The 24,096-nt window shown below is 40.0% G+C and overlaps 1 protein-coding gene across 1 annotated transcript in view; it reads right to left on the bottom strand.

Moving 5' to 3' along the window:
• The window catches only part of LOC128646982 (glutathione S-transferase theta-1-like), a 63,254-nt gene that overhangs the window by 23,883 nt on the left and 15,275 nt on the right, over positions 1-24,096 (bottom strand). Inside the window, exons 2-3 of the mRNA XM_053699794.1 lie at positions 7,779-7,866; positions 2,581-2,731 (exon numbers count right to left, since the gene is read on the bottom strand). Coding sequence (XP_053555769.1) covers positions 2,581-2,731; positions 7,779-7,866 — 239 coding nt within the window. The remainder of the gene's footprint in view (positions 1-2,580; positions 2,732-7,778; positions 7,867-24,096) is intronic.

Genomic DNA, 24,096 nt, shown 5'->3' with positions numbered 1-24,096 from the left:
TTATTTTACAGGTAAATTTTTAATTATTTTAACTATTTTAGCTATTAAATAGTTCTTAACTATTTAATAGCTATTGTACCTGGTTAAAATAAATACAAAGTTACCTGTAAAATAAATATAAATCCTAAAATAGATATAATATAATTATAATTTATATTGTAGCTATATTAGGATTTATTTTACAGGTAAGTATTTAGATTTAAATAGGAATAATTTATTTAATAAGAGTTAATTAATTTCGTTAGATTAAAATTATATTTAATTTAGGGGGGTGTTAGTGTTATGGTTAGATTTAGCTTTAGGGGTTAATACATTTATTAGAATAGCGGTGAGCTCCAGTCGGCAGATTAGGGGTTAATAATTGAAGTTAGGTGTCGGCGATGTAAGGGAGGGCAGATTAGGGGTTAATACTATTTATTATAGGGTTAGTGAGGCGGATTAGGGGTTAATAACTTTATAATAATAGCGGTGCGGTCCGCTCAGCAGATTAGGGGTTAATAAGTGTAGGCAGGTGGAGGCGACGTTGTGGGGGGCAGATTAGGGGTTAATAAATATAATATAGGGGTCGGCGGTGTTAGGGGCAGCAGATTAGGGGTACATAGGGATAATGTAAGTAGCGACGGTTTACGGAGCGGCAGATTAGGGGTTAATAATAATATGCAGGGGTCAGCAATAGCGGGGGCGGCAGAATAGGGGTTAATAAGTGTAAGGTTAGGGGTGTTTAGACTCGGGGTACATGTTAGAGTGTTAGGTGCAGACGTAGGAAGTGTTTCCCCATAGGAAACAATGGGGCTGCGTTAGGAGCTGAACGCGGCTTTTTTGCAGGTGTTAGTTTTTTTTTAGCTCAAACAGCCCCGTTGTTTCCTATGGGGGAATCGTGCACGAGCACGTTTTTGAGGCTGGCCGCGTCCGTAAGCAACTCTGGTATCGAGAGTTGAAGTTGCGTTAAATATGCTCTACGCTCCTTTTTTGGAGCCTAACGCAGCCATTCTGTGGACTCTCAATACCAGAGTTATTTTAAAGGTGCGGCCAGAAAAAAGCCAGTGTTAGATACGCGGGTCGTTACCGACAAAACTCTAAATCTAGCCGATAGAAAATACTTCTTTATTCCTATTTTTAGTTTGCAGGATTTCAAAATTAAAAAAATTATTAGGCCTCATTGTCTCTATATTTTTGATACAATAATAGTTTCACCTTTCCAGTTGTGTCTCTATGTTCAATAACATACAAACTTTTCACTTCTTAAATGTTGCAATCTTACATCAGGATAAGGCAATCAATGATTTCTAGGTATTGTATACATTGTTACAACACAGCTACACAAGAGTATAATACCAAAACTTGATAGTATCTATTATACGTTGGCGCATACACCAGCAAAGTAAGATTGTGTATTATACTCTTGTGTAGCTGTGTTGTAACAATGTATACAATACCTAGAAATCATTGATTGCCTTATCCTGATGTAAGATTGCAACATTTAAGAAGTGAAAAGTTTGTATGTTACTAAACATAAAGAGACAACTGGAAAGGTGAAACTATTATTGTATCAAAAATATAGAGACAATGAGGCCGAATTATCAAGCGGCAAGCGGACATAATTCGCTGTGGTGAATCATGTTCACCCAACATCGGCATTTAACATTGCACAAGCATTTCTGGTATTCCGCCCCTTGCACATTCGCCACTAGCAGTGGGTGTCAATTATCCCGATCGTATCTGATCGGGATGATTGCTGTCCGACACCTCAGAGGATGAGTTAAGGCACTACGGTCTTATGACTACTGCTTCTTAAGTTTTTGGCGATCTTGGTATCTTTATTTGAAAAAGTAGGAATGTAAGCTAAGGAGCCCGCCCATTTTTGGTGTTCAGCACCCTGGCTAGCGCTTGCTGATTGGTGGCTACATTTAGCCACCAATAAGCAAGTGCAACCCACGTTCTGAACCAAAAAACAGCTCTTAAGCTTACATTCCTACTTTTAAAATAAAGATAATAGGAGTAAATTAGAAAGTTGAATAAAATTGCATGCTCTAGCTGAATCATGAAAGTTTAATTTTGACTTTAGTGTCCCTTTAAGAATATGATGGCAAAACTGATCATAGGCAAGATGATCATAAGTCGTGGCAATCAGATACTAAATTAACCCCTGCATAGATGGTCATAGCCCAGAATTGCTGACAATAGCGGAGCACGGCTACAATACCCTCAGCCATGGACAACAACTAGGAGGTGTTTGACCTGTTGCTACCCAAAAGTGAGGCACCCCCAGGCTGGCACCTGGAGACTCTTCCAGGCAAGCAGCAGGTGAAGAGGCTGGGCATCCTGCTAAAGAGGGTTTCAAGGTAAGCCCCTTAACCTGCCATAAACCTCCTTAATCCAGATCTGCTTATCTTAAGGAATCTCGAGTTCTCAACCCTTAGTGGTGTTCCAGGCTAGGGCCTTACACGTGCTTATATATTTTGCTCTGGAACTTATGGCTCCTTGAAACTCAACCTAACTGGGGCCATACATCAAAGCTGTCTTCTACATAGTTGTTTGATATCAACTGGTATGGTTTGTGAGTACTATATATAAACTTACCGTTACCAAAAAGACATTGGACCCATGAAGGCGCGTGTTTGTGTGCTGCCAGGCAAGGTATTCATCCACACGAGCACGTTTCTGTAAATCTGATGGGTACCAGTGATCGGCGGTCTTAAATTTACGCGCCAGATAAAGAAGGATTGCAGTACTTGGAGGGAAGCAGAGATTTTTCAGGAATAGTTTGCCTCTTCGCCCATATTATTTGAGAATGCATTTAACACATTTATTGCTAAACATACACAGAATAGAACTATCTGGGCAAAACATTTTTAAAAGTGTATTGTCAAGTTGTTCTTATTTATAGGAGCCAGCCAGACATTTTTAGTCATTGTTGTGGGTGTAGTATATATATTGCGCATCAAACAAGCACTTCATCTCACCTGCAATGTGCAAGTGTGACAGTCCCAAAGTAGATAATAGGTGATTTCACAGGCAAATTCACACTGCAGGGATCCCAGAAGCAGATAAAGCATGACGCACAGCAGTTTATGTTCTCAAACAGACAGCACCCACCTACCCACTGTGATTGTGAACCACTAAAACTAGTCTGTAAGTAATGGGTCACAGGCTGTACTATGGTAGCTTCAGGGTTCACAAATTCAGGTACTATTTAAAGCACAGTGGGCACTCTTACTCATGGGTTTCTCAAACCCTGTCATACAATACAATCAATTAAAGGGACAGTATACTATAAAATAGTTTTTCCCTTAATGTGTTTTCAATTATTTTTTTTACCAGCTGCAGAGTATAAAATATATGAGATTTGCTTTTTTAAGGCTTATTTGTGTATATGAATTAGCTGATTTTGTGTTTTGAAGCAACAACCTAATAAAATGGGTTGAGCTTGTAGGTATAATTAGATCTCATTACTTTATCACATTGTGTACATATACCTGCTTCTTTATCTTATATCTGTCCATAAAACAATCACCAATACTTGGGGAGAGAACAATGGCAAATTAACATTTTATTACCTTATCTCTTCTATAACCCACTGGGAGTGTAATTTCTTCTACTGGCTGTGTTAACACAGCTTGGCCTCGCGACCAAAAACTTTCAGGATGGGCGGGGATACCACAGTTTAAATAAACTATTTCATATGCCAATCTAAGGGTAATGGAAACCTAATAAACAATTTAATACACTCCAGCAGTTAAAGTGGATCATTGGGAACACATTAAAGAGGATAATATTTTTGAGTAAACTGTCCCTTTAAGTATGGTTCACAAATTTTATTTTTTGTAATGTTTTGTTTTTAATCTGCATAAAATTGCTAGTTTGTACACATAAATTATCAGCATGAGCAATGAGGGTGGTGCCACTATTACTCACTGGTGACAAAATGTTGCACAACATTTGCAATTTCCAGTGAAGGATTAATATTAAACTTATTTTCTATAATTATGCAGTATCATAGAGCATTCAGTACTGAAAATTATCTTTGGGACAGATATGTTCAATTGTCCAGACAGGCTGGGGTTTCATTATCTTTCTACATGTGGCTTATTCAAAATACAAAACCTGTTTAATTGATATATATTCAAGCATAGCTTTCATGGAATAATGGTCCAAAAGCCCTGAAAAACAGATAAAACTTACAGGGATTTAAAATCCATGGCTTAAGAGGGATTAAAAGCTTGTTAAGTGTTTGGGTTTCTTTGCCTCCTCCTAGTGGCCAGTAGTTGAATTCCCAGGAGTAAAGGCTCATGGGGCGCGATCCGATATACGGCGCAGGTTTCGGCGCAAGCGTGGAAACCTGCGTCGCCCGTAGTTTCAGCTCGCAACTCGAGCTATCACATATACGGCACCATCAGATGCTAAAGTGCCGTAAATCGGACAAATTAGCGATGTCCAGAAATCTGCGTAAGTACAAATTTCTGGAGTCGCCAGTGACTTACGGCACTTTAGAAACTGCCGCAGCCTACAAAACCTTACTAAAGTATTAAATCTCCCGTACTGTCTCTAACACGCCTCCCAAAAATAACCCGACACCTATACCCCTCTATCCGCAATCCCCCTCTCACTCCTAAAATAAATATATTAACCCCTAAATCGCCGCTCCCAGACCCCGCCGCTAGTTACATATGTTTTACCCCCTAATCTGACCCCCCTACACCGCTGCCAGCTACATGAAATGTTTTACCCCCTAATGTGATCCCCCTACACCGCCGCCAGCTACATTAAAATTATTACCCCTAATGTGAGCCCCCTACCCCGCCGCCACCTACATTATATGTACTACCCCCTAATCTGACCCCCTTACACCGCCGCCACCTATATAAAATTATTAACCCCTAATCTAATCCAACTATACCGTCGCCACCTATATTAAATTTATTAACCCCTAAAATACTAAAATTTCCCTACCACTAAACCTAAGTCTAACCCTACAAATAGCCCTGAAAAGGGCCTTTTGCGGGGCATTGCCCCAAAGTAATCAGCTCTATTACCAGCCCTTAAAAGGGCCTTTTGCGGGGCATTGCCCCAAAGTAATCAGCTCTTTTACCTGTAATCTAATCCCCCTATACCGCCGTCACCTATATTAAATATATTTACCCCTAATCTAATCCCCCTACACCGCCGCCACCTATATTAAATATATTAACCCCTAATCTGACCCCCCTACACTGCCGCCACCTATATTAACCCTAATTATATTAGGGTTAATATAGTTAATATAGTTATTATATTATATATATTATTAATATAGTTAATAATTAATATAGTTATTATATTATATAATCTTAGCAGCCAGCCCATTTTAGGTTCAGCACCATGGTTAGCGCTTGCTTATAGGAATTCAAGGGACTCCATTTTTAATCGCGTACCTTGAATTCCTATTCAGTGTACGGCGGCGATCGTATGAAGAGGATCCTCCACGCTCCGGCTCCGGTCTTCAGTTCCAGCGTCGCCGATCTTCAGTTCCAGCATCGCCGGTCTTCAGTTCCAGATGGACGGTCTTCAGTTCCGCGGTCATCGGTCTTCAACTCCTCCGCTCCGCGCCGGCTGGATCCTGGAAGAAGAAGAGATCGCCGCCTGGAAGAAGACTTCTCCGCCTGGAACAGGACCTTCTCCGCCGGTCTTCAGGACAGGTAAGGAGCACTTGGGGGTTAGACTTAGGTTTTTTTAAGGGGGGATTGGGTGGGTTAGAGTTGGGGTATGTGGGTGGTGGGTTGTAATGGGGGGGTTGTTCTTTTTTTACAGGTAAAAGAGCTGATTACTTTTGGGCAATGCCCCACAAAAGGCCCTTTTAAGGGCTGGTAATAGAACTGATTACTTTTGTAATTTAGATTAGGGTAGGGAATTTTTTTTATTTTGGGGGGCTTTATTATTTTATTAGGGGGCTTAGAATAGGTGTAATTAGCTTAAAATTCTTGTAATCTTTTTTTTATTTTTTGTAATTTAGTGTTTGTTTTTTTGTAATTTAGTTTAGTGTATTTAATTGTATTTTAGTTTAGATATTTGTAGTTTATTTAATTCATTTATTGATAGTGTAGGTGTATTTGTAACTTAGGTTAGAATTTATTTTACAGGTAATTTGGTAATTATTTTAACTAGGTAGCTATTAAATAGTTATGAACTATTTAATAGCTATTGTACCTAGTTAAAATAAATACCAAGTTACCTGTAAAATAAATATAAACCCTAAAATAGCTACAATGTAATTATTAATTATATTGCAGATATCGTAGGGTTTATTTTATAGGTAAGTATTTAGTTTTAAATAGGAATAATTTAGTTAATATTATTAATATTATTTATTTTAATAATAATTAAGTTAGGGGTGTTAGAGTTAGAAAGGGTTAATATAGGTAATATATATATAATATAATAACTATATTAACTATATTAACCCTAATATAATTAGTGTTAATATAGTTAATATAGGTGGCGGCGGTGTAGGGGGGTCAGATTAGGGGTAAATACATTTAATATAGGTGGCGGCGGTGTAGGGGGATTAGATTAGGGGTTAATATATTTAATATAGGTGGCGACGGTGTAGGGGGATTAGATTACAGGTAAAAGAGCTGATTACTTTGGGACAATGCCTCGCAAAAGGCCCTTTTAAGGGCTGGTAATAGAGCTGGTTACTTTGGGGCAATGCCACGCAAAAGGCCCTTTTCAGGGCTCTTTGTAGGGTTAGACTTAGGTTTAGTGGTAGGGAAATTTTAATATTTTAGGGGTTAATAAATTTAATATAGGTGGCGGCGGTGTAGGGGGATGAGAGTAGGGGTTAATAATTTTAATATAGGTGGCGGCAGTGTAAGGTGCACTAGAAGGAAAAGGGGGAAGAACTGTGCCAATATTATCTCTGTTGCATGGCAGTGTAAGGTGGTCAGATTAGGGGGTAGTACATAGAATATAGGTGGCGGCGGTGTAGGGGGCTCACATTAGGGGTTAATATAGTTTAAATAGGTGGCGGCGGTGTAGGGGGATCATATTAGGGGTTAATATAGTTTAAATAGGTGGCGGCGGTGTAGGGGGATCATATTAGGGGTTAATATAGTTTAAATAGGTGGCGGCAGTGTAGGGGGATCATATTAGGGGTTAATATAGTTTAAATAGGTGGCGGCGGTTTAGGGGGCTCACATTAGGGGTTAATATAGTTTAAATAGGTGGCGGCGGTGTAGGGGGTTACATTAGGGGGTTAGACATTTAATGTAGGTGGCGGCGGGTGAGAGAGCGGCGGTTTAGGGGTTAAACACTTTATTAGGGATTGCGGCGGGGATTGCGGTTGACAGGTAGATAGACATTGCACATGCGTTAGGTGTTAGGTTTTATTTTGCAGGTAGTTTAGGGAGTTACGGGGCTCCAATTATCAGCGTAAGGCTTACTACCTGCAATTTGTAGCGAGGTGAAAATGGAGTAAGATTTCTCCATTTTTGCCACGTAAGTCCTTACGCTCTATATGGATACCAAACTGCGCGGGTTTGGTATACCTGTCTATGGGCCAAAAAACTACTATAGAAATATACGAGCGTAACTTCTAGGTTACGCCGTATATAGGATACCAAACCCGCGCAAAATTTGGCGTCGCCGGCTTTTGGGGTGATGATTTATATCGGATCGGGCCCATGGTTTCTAACCTTATGAAAGTAAGTACATTGGAAAGTTATTTAAAATTGTATGCCTATCTGAATCATGAAAGAAAAAAAATGTTTTTCATGTCCCTTTAATTAGGACATAAAACTCACCTCTCAGCCATTGTGAAATCTCCATCTTTCAGAGCTGGCACTTTATGTACAGAATTCACATTACCAAATTCTTCTGATAGGTGATCTCCTACATAACAATAAATAAATAAAACATACATAGGCAAAATTTTAAAAGGTTTCTGAACATGTGGTTTAGCAGCCAACAATAAAAGCACATACAAAAATCTATCTGTTTATGTAAGCATAGCAAAGATCAGCAATTAAATATTGTAGCAACAAAAACCCCAGAAGAAACATTTTAAAACATTTAAAATGGTATTTGTCTAAGTAAAGGTTCTAGAACAGTTCAGGAATACACCCCTTGAGAAGCCGAATAGAATGCCTGCTTCTGGTAACCTTTGCCGTGGCCAGTGGCGCTGTTAAATAAGGTAAAATTTAGCACTCACTGCAGCATTGCCCTGTACACAGAAAGACAATCTCAGAACTATATAGTATGTGCATCATGTGAGGGGGGTTTGCTAGATAAAGAACTTCAGTAGTAGTGCTATGTGATTAGAAATATAGATAGCGGGACCTGCAGCCAAACCTGCACTAGTAGCAATAACGCTGCCATTAATAGTTTAGAATAAAACAAAAAATAAATACAAATAAGAGGCAACCACATATGTATAATTTATCATTTATGTTGTAGCACAGCTGCCAGGATTGCAGGATGTATATGCATGATATTGCCTGCATATCTAAGAGCACCATGCAGTTTGGTGGTACTCTCTTATTGTGGGCTCTCCCATAATAGCCAACCAATAAGAAGGGGGAAGCTGAGCACTGAAGTGAGTGGGTTACAACGCTAAACCCAAGGATAGCAAATTAAAAAGAAAAATGAACATTTGTAGCACATAGCGTTATAAAGCCCTGTCTTAAAGGGATACTAAACCCAACATTTTTCCTTTGTGATTCAGATAGAGCATGCGATTTTAAGCAACTTTCTAATTTACTCCTATTATTAATTTTTCTTCATTCTCTTGCTATTTTTATTTAAAAAGCAGGAATGTAAAGCTTAGAAGTCATCCAATTTTTGGTTCAGAATCTGGGTTACGCTTGCTTATTGGTGTCTAAATGTAGCCAGGGTGCTTAACCTAAAACAGGCCAGCTCTTAAGCTTTACATTCCTGCTTTTTAAATAAAAATAGCAAGAGAACAAAGAAAAATTAGTAATAGGAGTAAATCAGAACGTTGCTTAACCCCTTAATGACAACTGACGTACCAGGTACGTCATGCATTAACAAGCAGTTAATGACAATGGACGTAGTTGTCTAACAGAGTGCTGGAAGCGATCACAATCGCTTCCAGCAGCTCTGAGGGTATTGCAGTGATGCCTCGATATGGAGGCATCCTGCAATACCACTTTACAAGCCCCCGATGCAGAGAGAACCACTCTGTGGCCCTCTCTGCACTGGTAGCGATAGTGCCGGGTGTGAGGATGCGCGTGCACGATGCGCGTGTGTGCACGTGAGCATGCATGTGCGCGCGTGCACGTGCCCCCATTAGCCACACTGACACCAATGAATGAGGACAGAAAGGGGAAAAAAAAGGGATTTAAAAAAAAAAAAAAAATATAAAGGATCTGAGAGGTGGTGGGGGTGGGGGTATTGTGGGGGGCTGCTACACTACAGAAATAGTTTTTTAAGTAAAAATAAAATAAAAATACTTTTTGGGGGGTTTTTGGGGCCAAACTGGGTACTGGCAGACAGCTGCCAGTACCCAAGATGGCGGTAATTAGGTAGGGGAGAGGGTTAGAGAGCTGGAGGGGGGATCAGGGAGGTTGGGGCTAAGGCAGGAGTCCATCACAGCTAAATTACTTTATTATTTTTATTTAAAAAAAAAAACAAACCTCTTTTATTTAGTACTGGCAGACTTTCTGCCAGTACTTAAGATGGCGGGAACAATTGTGGGGTGGGGGAGGGAAGAGAGCTGTTTGGGAGGGATCAGGGGGTGGGATGTGTCAGGTGGGAGTCTGATCTCTAAAATTAACCCTGCAAGGTCCCTACAAGCTACCTAATTTAACCCCTTCACTGCTGGGCATAATTAACGTGTGGTGCGCAGCAGCATTTAGCGGCCTTCTAATTACCAAAAAGCAACGCGAAAGCCATATAAGTCTGCTATTTCTGAACAAAGGGGATCCCAGAGAAGCTTTTACAACAATTTCTGCCATAATTGCAAAAGCTGTTTGTAAATAATTTCAGTGAGAAACCTAAAATTGTGAAAAATGTTAAGTTTTTTTTTTATTTGCTCGCATTTGGCGGTGAAATGGTGGCATAAAATATACCAAAATGGGCCTAGATCAATACTTGGGGTTGTCTACTACACTACACTAAAGCTAAAATTAACCCTACAAGCTCCCTACAAGCTCCCTAATTAACCCCTTCACTCCTGGGCATAAAACACGTGTGGTGCGCAGCGGCATTTAGCGGCCTTCTAATTACCAAAAAGCAACCCAAAAGCCATATAAGTCTGCTATTTCTGAAAAAGGGGATCCCAGAGAAGCATTTACAACCATTTGTGCCATAATTGCAGAAGCTGTTTGTAAATAATTTCAGTGGGAAACCTAAAGTTTGTGACAAATTTTGTGAAAAAGTGAACTTTTTTTTTTTTGATCGCATTTGGCGGTGAAATGGTGGAATGAAATATACCAAAATGGGCCTAGATCAATACTTTGGGTTGTCTTCTAAAAAAAAATATATACATGTCAAGGGATATTCAGGTATTCCTGACAGATATCAGGGTTCCAATGTAACTAGCGCTAATTTTGAAAAAAAGTGGTTTAGAAATAGCGAAGTGCTACTTGTATTTATTGCCCCATAACTTGCAAAAAAAGCAAAGAAGATGTAAACATTGGGTATTTATAAACTCAGGACAAAATTTAGAAACTATTTAGCATGGGTGTTTTTGGTGATTGTAGATGTGTAACAGATTTTGGGGGTCAAAGTTAGAAAAAGTGTGTTTTTTTCCATTTTTTCCTCATATTTTATTATTTTTTTTTTAGTAAATTATAAGACATGATGAAAATAATGGTATCTTTAGAAAGTCCATTTAATGGCGAGAAAAACAGTATATAATATGTGTGGGTACAGTAAACGAGTAAGAGGGAAATTACAGCTAAACACAAACACTGCAGAAATGTAAAAATAGCCATTGTCATTAAGGGTAAGAAAATTGAAAATGGTCCGGTCATTAAGGGGTTAAAATTGCATGCTCTATCTGACTCATGAAAGGAAAAATTTGGGTTTAGTATTCCTTTAAAGGAACATTTAATACCAAATATAATACTGGCTATAATGATGATATAAGTGTAAAGTTTTAGGGGTCAATTTACTAATCTGCGAGTGGACATGATACGATGTAGCGTATCATGTCCGCTGCACATCAATAAATGCAGACAGCATACGCTGTCGGCATTTATCATTGCACCAGCATTCTTGTGAACTGCTGGTGCAATACCGCCCCCTGCAGATTCGCGGCCATAGCAGGGGGTATCAATCAACCCAATTGTATCCGATCGGGTTGATTTCAGTCTGCCGCCTCAGAGCAATCTTTAGACCGCTGCTTTATAACTTCTGTTTCCGTACGGAGCTTGATAAATTGAACCCTCACTGTCCATAAAGTTACCACAGTGTTGTAAACTAGACTTCGCTTTTAGAAAAAGTCTTCTCTTTTCTTATCTCCTCTGCTGAGGGACAGTTATAAACAAGTAAATAAAGTAGCAATCCCACAGCGTTTATTACGCCTTTCAGGGCTATGAAAATAATTACAGACTTGCATGCAAGGAGTGCCATATACGAAAACAAGTAGTTCTGGTTTTTACACTTTAAAAATTAAATGCTGAATTAGCTTCTTTTTTTCAGTCAGCTCTTTATGAGAGCTCAAACTAATTCAATTAATTCAAACTTTAGTTTTCTTGTATTGTACGTATGGGACACTCCAGTAGCTTGGCACCTCTGGACACCTGTAGTCCAGTTGAAGGTAAATTCCACTTGGGTCCAGGCTAAATTTGTCCCTTATAAAGACACTGTTTAAATAAAAGAAGGTAAACATTGTGAATGAAAATGAGCTTCGTACAGAGCCTGTGGATTCTCTTGTTCATAGTGAGTGGAAGGTGGCGCATTTAGTCACAGGTTTTTCCAGTATTAATGATACTTGGCTCAGCCTAAGATTACCTGCATCATATACAGAAAAGGTCTCCAAAATATGCAAGAACAAAGTCAAAAGACTGTGATACAACTTTTATACAGAAGATTTGTATTTAAGATTCAGATTTCTCTATTAACCCAATCCTTCTAAAATATTATTTTAGGTAGGGGGTATTAAATTTCATAATAAGCATAATTAAGCTTTCATTGGTGCTTTGTTTCTGCACTTACTGCACTTGAGGTTCTAGTTCAGAAAACACAGACTGATGATTTTACTAGTTACTAGCTTATTTGTATTATTTCTATTAAATAATGGTTCTTAGGGGTCAAATTATATTGTGCGGACGGACATGATACGATGTAGCATATCATGTCGCGGCACATCGATAAATGCCAACAGCATAGGCTGTCGGCATTTATCATTGCACCAGCAGTTCTGGTTAACTGCTAATGCAATACTGCCCCCTGCAGATTCACGGCCAATCGGCCGCTAGCAGGGGGTGTCAATCAGCTTATATTGCTTAAGAGATGTACAAACAAAAGATCACTTTGCAACAGAGATTGTTCAGTACAGGAACATATTTACCTATAACTCTAATAGGCCAAAGAAAAAAAAGATAAAAATACTCAAAATGCTTTTCAAGGGGTGTGTCACTGTAGTGCTCTGAAACTGCAAAATGCTACACATTTTGCTTAATTGTTGATTTATTCTATTTATATGCAGTATAAAATAATGTAATGTTCTGAGAATGAGATGAGCATATAGTTATTTCTAAATGCTATGCCACTTACTTTTCTGAAAAAACAGGTACGTAGAACAATAAGGGTAACTAGTATATTGCTGTTCTATGTGCATACCTTACCCACAAGATATTTTAAATTCAAATTTTGATCCTATCATATTCTTAAGATAAATACATTTTATTTAAGTGATCTCACAAAAATGTGCTCCTCTGGTTGAGGATAATATGCATATATTTCTGTGAGTGCCAGGTGCGTACTCAGATCTATATACATCTGAGTACGCACTTGGCACTCATAGAATTAAAACTACTGCTTTATTAAGACTTATGAAGTAAAGAAGCATAAGATTTAGATTTTAGTGTAGTGTCTTTCACACTACAGGGACCCACTGATAAATTGAATTTTAGTATATCTGTATTAGAGCAATACAAGCCTTTATTATTTCACCTATGCTCAAATACAGCTATTCTACAAATGTGGTCTGTTAACCTGTGAACTGGAATCTAGAGTGCAGGATTATACTAATCAAAAGGGTCCACTTTTCAACCGGGACACGCTAACTGATAATACCTGTTTTGTAATACCTGTTTTGTAAGCTTAGACCGTGCATACTTTACTGCTATTCATTACTGAAAGTCTGTATCTTGTTTATCATTTTGGAACATTTGTTATAAAACTCTTGGATATTGGATTAAAGAATGTTAGTTTTAAGGGAGTTGCTTTCAGCTAATATGGTGCTTTGTGAATGCAGTAGCCCTTCTTATTGGTCTAAGGAGGAAAGAGGATGTTCACACAAAGGGGTTGATTTATCAAAGCTGAGGCCGGACAGGAGCGCCATATACGCGCCCCCTGTCTGCCTCAGCTCACCTCTGGCGAGAGGAATTTCCCAGGAGGGAAATTTACCATTGCACGTGAGCGCTATTTTGCGCTCGAGTGCAATCCCGCCCCCTGCCCCCGCGCACAGCAATCACGCACAGACAGGAACTGTCCAATACTCCTCGGTCCAGACTAGACCGCAGGAGATTGTATTTTGCCACTGTTGAGTTGGCGAAAGGCTTTAACAAGCAGCGGTCCTGATGACCGCTGCTTGTTAAATATGGCGTGGAGGTTCTCTTGTGAGAACCTGCAGCCGTAGGGTTTCAAAGGCTGGTGAAAGCTTTGATAAATCGACCTGAAAGAGGTCCCATTTATCAAGCTCTGAATGGAGCTTGAGGGGCCCGTGTTTCTGGCGAGCCTGCAGGCTCGCCAGAACAGCAGTTATAAAGCAGCGGTCACAAAGACTCTGAGCAGGCGGACAGAGATCATCACAATTCATCACCTGATCGATAGGATCGGGTTGATGGATCACCCCCCAGCTGGCGGGGGCCGATTGGCTGCGAGTCTGCAGGGGGCGGCCATTCGCACCAGCTGCTCACAAGAGCTGCTTGGGTGCAATGCTGAATACAGAGATCGTATTGCTCTCCGCATTCAGCGAAGGTCTCTCAGACCTGATCCACACTGTCGGATCAGGTCCGACAGACCTTTAATAAATAGGCCTCATAGGCACTCTGACTATTTCAAGTTGGCTCAGCCACAAATCTTCATAAATTCAGGAAATCAAGAAAAGAAAGAGAGAAAGAAAGAAAGAAAGAAAGCGAGAAAAAGAGAAAAGACAGAAGAAAATGTATGTATAGTATGAGCCAGCCACATGCCAGGTGGTACTTCTCTTCTTTGGTACAGTACTATTATGATCCAGCATCTTGTGTGATCACTCTTGTAATTTTAAGTAATCAAATAATTCCAGTTTGGTAGGGTATTGGTGTTTACTTGATGGTTAACATAACTGGAACATTGTTTTTCATCCAGTGAATCATAGTACATTAGTGTGCCCTGGTTTTAAGGCATTTAAAAGTATACCAAACACTTTGAAATTCTAATATAAATTGAAGTTGAAAAACGTGTAGTAAAAATTGCAATATACTTAATTTATTTATTTTGTCCCCTTTTCCTATAATTTAAAGGGGACAGTCTAGTCCAAAATAAACTTTCATGATTCCAGTATAGAGAATGTCATTTTAAACAGTTTTCCCAATTTACTTTTTATCACCAATTTTGCTTTGTTCTCTTGGTATTCTTAGTTGAAAGCTAAACCCTAGGAGGTTCATATGCTAATTTCCTAAACCCTTGAAGGCCGCCTCTTCTCTCAGGGGCATTTTGACAGTTTTTCCACCCACTAGAGGGGTGTTAGTTCATGTGTGTCATATAGATAACACCTGTGCTCACGCACCGTGGAGTTCAGGGTGAGCCAGCTCTGATTGGCTATAAATGGATGTCTATCAAAAGAACTGAAATAAGGGGGCAGTTTGCAGAGGCTTAGATACAAGGTAATCACAGAGGTAAAAAGTGTATTTCTATAACTGTGCTGTTTATGCAAAACTAGGGAACTGGGTAATAAAGGGATTATCTATCTTTTTAAACAATAAAAATTCTGGTGTAGACTGTCCCTTTAACTTTGAAGATTGTGGGATTTTCAATCCCTTTATTTTCTATAAATAAAATGATGGGCGCTGCCATGTTGTGACAAGATTTAAAGGGACGTTCTACCCCACGATTTTCATTGTTTTAAAGAGATAGATAATCCCTTTATTACCCATTCCTAGTTTTGCACAATCAACACAGTTATATAAATACACTTTTTTACCTCTTGTGATAACCTGTGTATCTAAGCCTCTGCAAACTGCCCCCTTATTTCAGTTCTTTTGACAGACATCCCTTTTAGCCAATCGAGCTGGCTTCACCTGAACTCCACGTCGCATGAGCACAGTGTATATCTATGACACACATGAACTAACAACACCCTCTAGTGGTACAAACTGTCAAAATGCCGCGAGAGAAGAGGCGGCCTTCAGGGCTTAGAAATTAGCATATGAACCTCCTAGTGTTTAGCTTTCAACTAAGAATACCAAGAGTACAAAGCAAAATTGGTGATAAAGTCAATTGGAAAATTGTTTAAAATTACATTCTCTATCCTGAATCCATGAAAGTTTATTTTGGACTAGAATGTCCCTTTAAAAGCCTGTCTTCTATTATATAATTTCCCTGCTGAAAACGAGTTAACAACACCTATAAATTGAGCTGATTAACTATCCTACAAGGTTTAAAGTTAATTTAACATTGCTATATTCCACACAGACATTGCTTGTTCACTTTTGTGACTCTTTTATATCTGCCCCTAATTGTTCTAGCAGAGGAGATTACAATATGGGAAACCATTACTTAAAAGAAACTAAAACACTAAGTTATTCTGTAAATATTTAAACATCTAATATAATTTAAAATAAATGCATATTATTCTCAGGATACCTCCTTTGCTTTATATCAGTATATCAAGAATTATTTTGTGTTTAATGTTCCTTTATTAAAGACTTAGAAATGATTAGATTCTGCCGTACTATATGTGACCTACAAGACTGCGTTAGCTACTCAATCCCGCACTTGGGGCATATTTATAAAGTTCCGTATGGTGCTTGATGCCCCGTGTTTCTGGCGAGGTCTTCAGGCTCACCGGAAACACAAGTTATGAAGCAGCGGTCTAAAGACTGCTGCTCCTAACCTGTCCCGCCTGCCTCTGAGACGGGCGGACAGACATTGCCCGAAAATCACACCCGATCCAATACGATCGGGTTGATTGACACCCCCTGCTAGCCGGCCAGCGAATCGCAGGGGGCAGCATTGCACCAGCAGTTCACGAAGAACTGTTGGTGCAATGATAAATGCTGTCCGGCATTTATTGATTTGCCAGCAGACATAGATCCACAATATCGGCTCATGTCCGCTCGAACAATAATAATTAGGCCCCATAGGCACATAAAATAGGGAAAAAAAGAGTTAAATTAAGCAATTAAAGGAGACATTCCAGTCAAAATTTAAATACACAAGATGAATTACACCTTTGAATAGAAAATTATTTGTTATATAAATGTATTAGCAAAAATTTCTTCTGGTAAAAAGTTTATCACTGAATTAGTGTGAGCATTTTTCTCTGCACGTGCATGTGAAATCCATAGCCAGATATTGGCAGGTGAACCAGCATTTTAAATACTGCAGCTGCTCAGAGCACCAGTGGGTCTTGTTTCATGTGAGCAATTAACAAATTGAGTCATTACCAGATAGTTTACAGCAACTTAGGCTCTCTGAGCAGTTGCTGTGTTTAAAATGCTGGTGCACGGAGCATACTTAAATACATGTTTGAAACAGCTAATAGCTTTTATTAGAAGCACTTTTGCTAATAAATGTATATTACAAAATGCTTCTATGCAAAACTGAAATGCACCCCCATGTGCATTTTATTTGGGGCTAGAATGCTCCTTTAATGCAAGTATAAAACCGCCCGATTGGGTAACTGCCACTAACGCCCTTTCTAGCAATCAGAGGTAAAAATTACAGGTATGAAGGATAAATATGTAGCAAAGATATTACAGCCTGTTCTGTGATTGTGTTATTTTGCACAATTTCAGACAATTATGCTGACCAAATAGTACACCGAACCCCGATAAATGTAATATTGGGGACTAAGTTTCTTCAGATAGTTACTCCAACACCCCCTTTTCACCATTACCCTCCACAATGCCGACCACCACAAAGTGTGCTCACCTTGAAGAGATTAATTATGATGGAAAGTGACTGGTAGATTATTGGACTTTGGTAAAAATGAAGACTGAACGACAGGGACTGAGATATGAGGTTCCACATAAGCAGTGATTTCTGACATGGCAGTTATTATGTATCAGACACCAACATGTAGGAGGACACAAAAGTGAAGAGAAGTAACTTTGGCTGATGTAGCTATTAAAGCCTCCTTCCTACACCTACCTGTACATTTCCCAGCCCACGCCCATTACGTTTTATTAGGGTAATCTCTCTGCAAACTCTATCCAACCAGCATCTTCTTTTCCAGGCTCATTAAAGGGACAGTATTACACTCATTTTCATATAACTGCATGTAATAGACACTACTATAAAGAATAAGATGCAAGATACCGATATAAAAAATCCAGTATAAAACCTTTTTAAAAACGTACTTAGAAGCTTTCAGTTTAGCTCTGTTGAAAAGGCAGTTGGAAAGCCCACTGCAAGTGAGAAATAAGCCCCCTTTTGCATATGAAAAGACCCTTTACACAAACAGGAGCAAGCTGGAGAAGTTAGCTGACGGTATTCACATAAAACTTTGGGGCTTGGTTAGGAGTCTGAAAATCAGAGCAATGTTCTTTAAAAATAAGCAAAATTATACATTTTTAAAAAAACAAACTTTATGGGCTTTATAAATAGATCATCTACAAAACATTTATGAAAAGAAAAAATGAGTGTATAATGGCCCTTTAACACCCCTTTCTGCTGAGCCACTTCTTACTCCTGTGCTTTAGTCTTTTGTACTTAGTGGCCCTTGCAACCCTTTTATTGAGAGCTACCTAAACAAATTGTTTGAAGAAATACCTATTAATAGCAAAAAACAACATACAGATTGCAATGTAGTTTTGGTGTGTGTGATCTTTCTATAGGGTATATAATAAACAACCTCAATTTAGGAAAAATTATTTCTCCTACATCCAGTGTTTGTCAAGTTGCAGTCTTCAGAAGCCCTAACAGGCCAGCCTTTTAAAGGGACAGTAAATACTGTGACACAAGGGGTCTATTTATCAAGCCATGTGGACCAGTGCTCCATAACCTGTCCCGCCTGCTCTGAGGCTGGCGCCCGGCGGCACAAACATCACCGGAAATCAACCCCATCCCAATACGATCGGGTTGATTGACACCCCCTGCTGGACGGCGGCGTTGCACCAGCAGTTCACAAGAACTGCTGTGTGCAATGATAAATGCTGACAGAGTATTGCAGTAGGCATTTATAGGATGTGCGGCGGACATGATTCGCTATAGCGGATCATGTCCGTCCACACAATGATAAATGGACCCCCTTGCCTGTTGCTTCTTCTACAGCCCAGCCATTCATGAGTTAAAAAGATGATTCCTAGCTACAAGTCCCATTATTTCTTTTCTTTTGCCCTAAGTTTTATCCTTTTAATAATGTGAAGCAAACTCTGCCCCCATACCCACAGAAAAGCACCGCCTGGAAAGTGTCTTAGGTTAACCCCACAACCCACCCTCACCTATTGTGAGCACCTGTTAAACACAAAAGGGCTTGTTGCTCCCACACCCCTGTGACTGAAATGGACCAAAATTTGCACAGAGTGTGTGCCTGAATGAGAGCTTTCAAATTAATGGGGGTACTCCCTCTAGAGCTTGATGCTTCGCCATTAAAGTTACCAGACATAAAAGGCGTGGAGCTAATTGCTATAGCGGAAAGCTTATCCTCCCGGGCTGGATCTGAACACAAGAGGGGAGAGCAGGGGACTGTATGTTATTGGCTTTTACATGTTACACCTGTACTGTATAAAAAACCCTGGTGTCTTGACCACTAAAAGTGAGTTACTCTTTACTGCACTAAGCCTTGTGTGGTGTTTGTTAAGGCTGCCACATCTTCACTAGTCTCACGATCTCGATTATCCTGTCAACGATTCGATTGCCCAATGCAATCACGATTACTGCCCATGGTTTGCTTACCACCTATATTATTAGTGTAAAAATGGTACTGTTTGTGTGTGTGTGTGTGTGTGTGTGTATAGTATATATAATATATCTAACTATCTATACACACTCACAAGATATATTAATATATATATACACACACCCACAACATATATATATATATATCACACAACCCATATATACATACAGTATATATATAAGATATATATATATATATATATATATATATATATAAATATATATATATATATATACTATAACAGTGCAGACTGGACGTGGGTAGTGAGGTACTGGTATTTGGTTGTAAGGCAGTGGGGTGAGATTTGCTGCATGGCAACACATGAAAGGGTGACACTGAGAGGTCAGAGGGGCTAAAATGCTGCAGGTAGTGTTTGGATTGATCTGTGTGAATGGACAATGCCAGAAATGTAGGAACCAGAAATATTATCAAATTTGACTAATCGAGCCCACAGTTCTTAACATTTTATTTCTGGTTCCTAAGTTTCTGCATTATCCATTCACAGATCAATCCCAAACACTACCTGCAGCATATCCGGCTCTCTGACCTGTCAGTGTCACCCTTCCAGTGTTGCCTCTGCAAAACATACACAAAAGCTGCAGACACTTCCTCTGGGTGAAACTGTGAATAGTCATCTGTGGGGTAAAGGTGTTTTCAGTGGGCATAGCACATTAGAACTGCAAACAGTCACTGATATTCTCTGAACTCTCCAGCACTAAGTGAGTGAGCATGCAGTGCCCACTCTGTTCTGACACGTGGCAATGGCAGTTTGTTTTCACTTCTGACACCTATCAGTGGGCATAAGCACCTGCATTGCACCCTGTGTCACAGCTGACATTCTAATGGGACAGAGGAACCGCATTGCTACTATTGGCTGACATACACTAGTTGTACCTTGGGCCCGTTTGATTGCTGCTAAGATGCTCCACAGAATTCTCTAACAAATTAGCCCTACATAAACTTCTGTACTCACTTGCACGCCCACAAGATCACGTGCACAATAATGATGGGTAACGCACGGGCTTGAGACCTATTGTGCATGCACATAGCAAATAGGTGTGACGTTTGCATATAATCAAATTGTGAATGCTGATTGGAACAAGGGGCAGGATAATAGAGCTGGTTAACCAAGCCCTTTTATCTAGAGCTATATGGGCTTCACTGCAATCGATCGATGCAGCATTGTTCAAGGCCGCTCACGATGCATCGGCTAATTATTATTTTCAACACCCCCTAGTATTTGTATGGGAGGGAAAGACGGTTCTTTCACTACAGACCTAATCACTGGGGATAGGTGTTACTAGCTGAGTTCCACTCCCAAAAGCAGGAACACTGGTCCGTGGAGATCTCTGGTGGCACTTGGAAAACTGTGGTGCCCAGCACAGCAGGACTGCTCTGGACCTCACTCAGGGTATAAGGTCCCATCACCAGGGCCGTCCTTTAATATTGACTGGACCCTGGGCAAAATTTCTTGGCCCCCCCATGTAATTTCGCTCTCCACCCCAACATCCAAAAAACAACTAAATCAATATTTTTTTTAATTATTAGCCCAGCAGTGGATCATCCACTGCGTGGGCTAATAATTTAAAAAAAAAAATTAAATACATTGCAATATGTGAAACTGGACCTAAGCAGAACTAATAAGTAAATAAATATATAAATTCCTCCACTGTGATTCATTAATGATTCTTTTGAATGGTATTCTAGTGTGAGGTTAGCTGGTTTAAAGAGATTTAGGGCAGCCAACATGAGCAAAGCAAGGTAAAGACTGAGGAGGGAAGCATGGAGGTGTAGACAAAAATAAGTTTACTGACTGGAACAGCAGAACTACCTATGGGAATCTGTAAATCGGAGACAGAGACTATAAAAATAAAACTTACATTAATCTGTGAGAGTATCAGCATGACACTATACATCAGCCCACAGCAGCAATGTCACTTCATCTTGCTAGGAAAAGTTCCCTCACACCCTGCGCTAGACAATGCTGCATGGGGAGTGGCGTGTGTGCACACACTTATTCTTCCCACTGACACCTTTCTACAAAGCACTGTTCCCCTAACAAACTGTCGGTTAGTTGATCTTAGGGGCCACCAGCAAAAGAGGCAGGGCTAAGGGGACCAGCAGACAGGATGCTGTCTGTCCCAGGCTGCATGGATACAGTGTGGGATGAGTCACACAGCCTCAAGACTGAAGAGATCAGTGTATACAGCTGCACAGATGCTCAAATCCTCACGTCCTTGCCGCTACTGCTTTCTGTTGCATGCGCCTACAGTCAGCCCCTACCCAGAAACAATCCCCACCACCACAGCAGTGACCTGGTTAACAGTGTAACCCCCAGTAGGACCCTTTTCTGATGCAGTGGGAATGGCTGGATACCAAGTAAGACTTTGCATTCAGTGCTGCACAGTGCACATCTAATACAGCACATGGCAATAGCTTGCATGTCACATGACACCCGGCACGTACTGGCACAGTTTAAAAAAAATATATATATATAAACAGAGTACTTTTGACTGTAACAGTATTAGGATTGAATGTATGTGTTCCCCGTGTCACATCAGCAGTCTGGTATGAACCATAAAAAAAAAAAAAAAAAAAAATTTTTTTTTTTTTTTTTTTTAGGACTCTTGGGCCCCTCAACAGAAACTGGGCCCTGGGCAGCTGCCCCTTTTGCCCTGTGTTAAAGACGGTCCTGCCCATCACAAATACCTTCTACATACAATTCCATTTCTGTTTCGCAGCAATAAAATAACATCAATCAAGTTTAAAAGCCTGCATTGAGCCCACAAAAATATAGAAAAAGATCTCCTTCAGGACTAACTGATTTTCTTGTCATTCCATAGCAAAATGAAACAATTTGGCTCTAACAGAATAGGACTTCTAACAGATTAAAATTCTGAATTCACTAACGAAGAACTTCTTTAGTACAACTAAAAAGGAGAATGCAGTGAAAAAAGAGCCAGTTGTTTCTAGAAATAATGATTCAAATACTGGAATTATATAAACTCCAGTTTATTCAAAAACTTCTTATTAAAGGGACAGTCTACAACAGAATTGTTATTGTTTTAAAAGATAGATAATGCCTTTATTACCCATCTCCCCAGTTTTGCATAACCAACACAGTTATATTTATTATACCTTTTACCTCTGTGATTATCTCTGTATCTATGCCTCTGCAAACTGCCCTCTTTATTTCAGTTCTTTTTGACAGACTTGCAGTTTAGCCAATCAGTGCTGGCTCCAAGATAACTTCACGTGCATGAGTTACAGTGTTATCTATATGAAACACATGAACTAACACCCTCTAGTGGTGAAAAAACTGTTTAAAAAGCATTCTGAAAAGCGGTGCCCTTCAAGGTCTAAGAAATTAGCAGATGAATCCCCTAGGTTAAGCTTTCAACTAAGAATACCAAGAGAACAAAGCAAAATTGGTGATAAAGTAAATTGGAAAATTGTTTAAAAATTACATGCCCTATCTGAATCATGAAAGTTTATTTTGGACTAGACTGTCCCTTAAACTGAAATTTAGGGTTTAATTTCAAAGATTCTTAGGGAGTGGAAATATACCCAAGCAAACAATGAAAATCTAGTTCAAATGTCTCCAAGCTTGAAAGTTGCTTGCAAGCAGAGGCTCGTGAGCAAGTGAATAGAATTAAAAATATGGGGCGCGGGGGGGGCGTGTCCGTGCAGCGTTCTGGATAAGACGCATCTTCTGAGAGCTCTGGTAGAATACCCAATAATCCGCTGATTATTGTACCTTAACAGAAAGAATTATATAAAGAAATTACATCCTCACTACTAATTGCTTTATCGCTATATATCCTTTGCTGTTTATATGACACCGAGGATCGCAGATCGGAAAGAAAGACCTAAGGCAGCGGCCCCACTATTCTAGGTAACATCCCCCCCTGGAGAACCGGGTTAACAGTGCAGGTCAGATAAATCTGACATACTGAATCTTTTACACTTCAGCTGCTCCCAACCACACTCAACATCTGAAATCACAGACCTCTTGCTAAAAAGTGACTACCAGATTGATAGCATCGGGGTCGTGAGGGTGTTGCAAAAAATGGCGGACATATCAGAACCCATGGTACATCTGACTACAGACGAAAGATTCGCCAGACTGGAGGCCATATGGCTGAAATCATGGCAAAAATGCTGGCCTGGCTCAGAGCTAGAAGCTGCGGATCTACCAATCCAGCATGTACATGAAGGAATTGTGAGCAGCACATCGCAACACACAAGGAGAAATGGTGTAATCCAGTGCCGACGCACAGATGCAGCTAGAATGCCATTTGCTTATTCAGCTGGCGGATAGAACTTACTTGTGAAGAGCAGCTCCTCAGTTCTGGCAGGTCCCCTCTTACATAAACGCTGACAATTCGGAGCCGGGAATCATCACTCCCATCATCGCAAAGTGTACAAGCGGCAGACCGAGCACATCTCTCTAAGGCCCTGGACCCTCCTGTCACTACAAATTATCTCGGAGGTAATATCCGCGGGGAGATTAAAAGATGCTGTGACTCTGTTACAACCCGCTCCTACTGAGAGCCACATGTTTTTTTCAGAACCCCTTTGCTCACCGGGGGCTGTGAGATGGAAGTATCTATCACCTAATATGAGGGCAATCACAGGATCTACCTAGCAATGGCTCCTGGGGCATTCCCCGTTTTAGCTAACTTAGAAGATTGGACTTTCACATCTGGGTATTGGACAGGTGGGAGATCGCCTCTATGATGCAATCTATCCTGGGCACCAGGTACTGATCGGTTCATCCACTATCACGATGAAGCAGCAAGCAGAGGCTAGCAGGAGAAGTGTCC

Source organism: Bombina bombina, chromosome 2 (genome assembly GCF_027579735.1).
Source record: "Bombina bombina isolate aBomBom1 chromosome 2, aBomBom1.pri, whole genome shotgun sequence".
Taxonomy (NCBI): Eukaryota; Metazoa; Chordata; class Amphibia; order Anura; family Bombinatoridae; genus Bombina; species Bombina bombina.
This window is presented reverse-complemented; position numbering and strand designations above follow the sequence as displayed.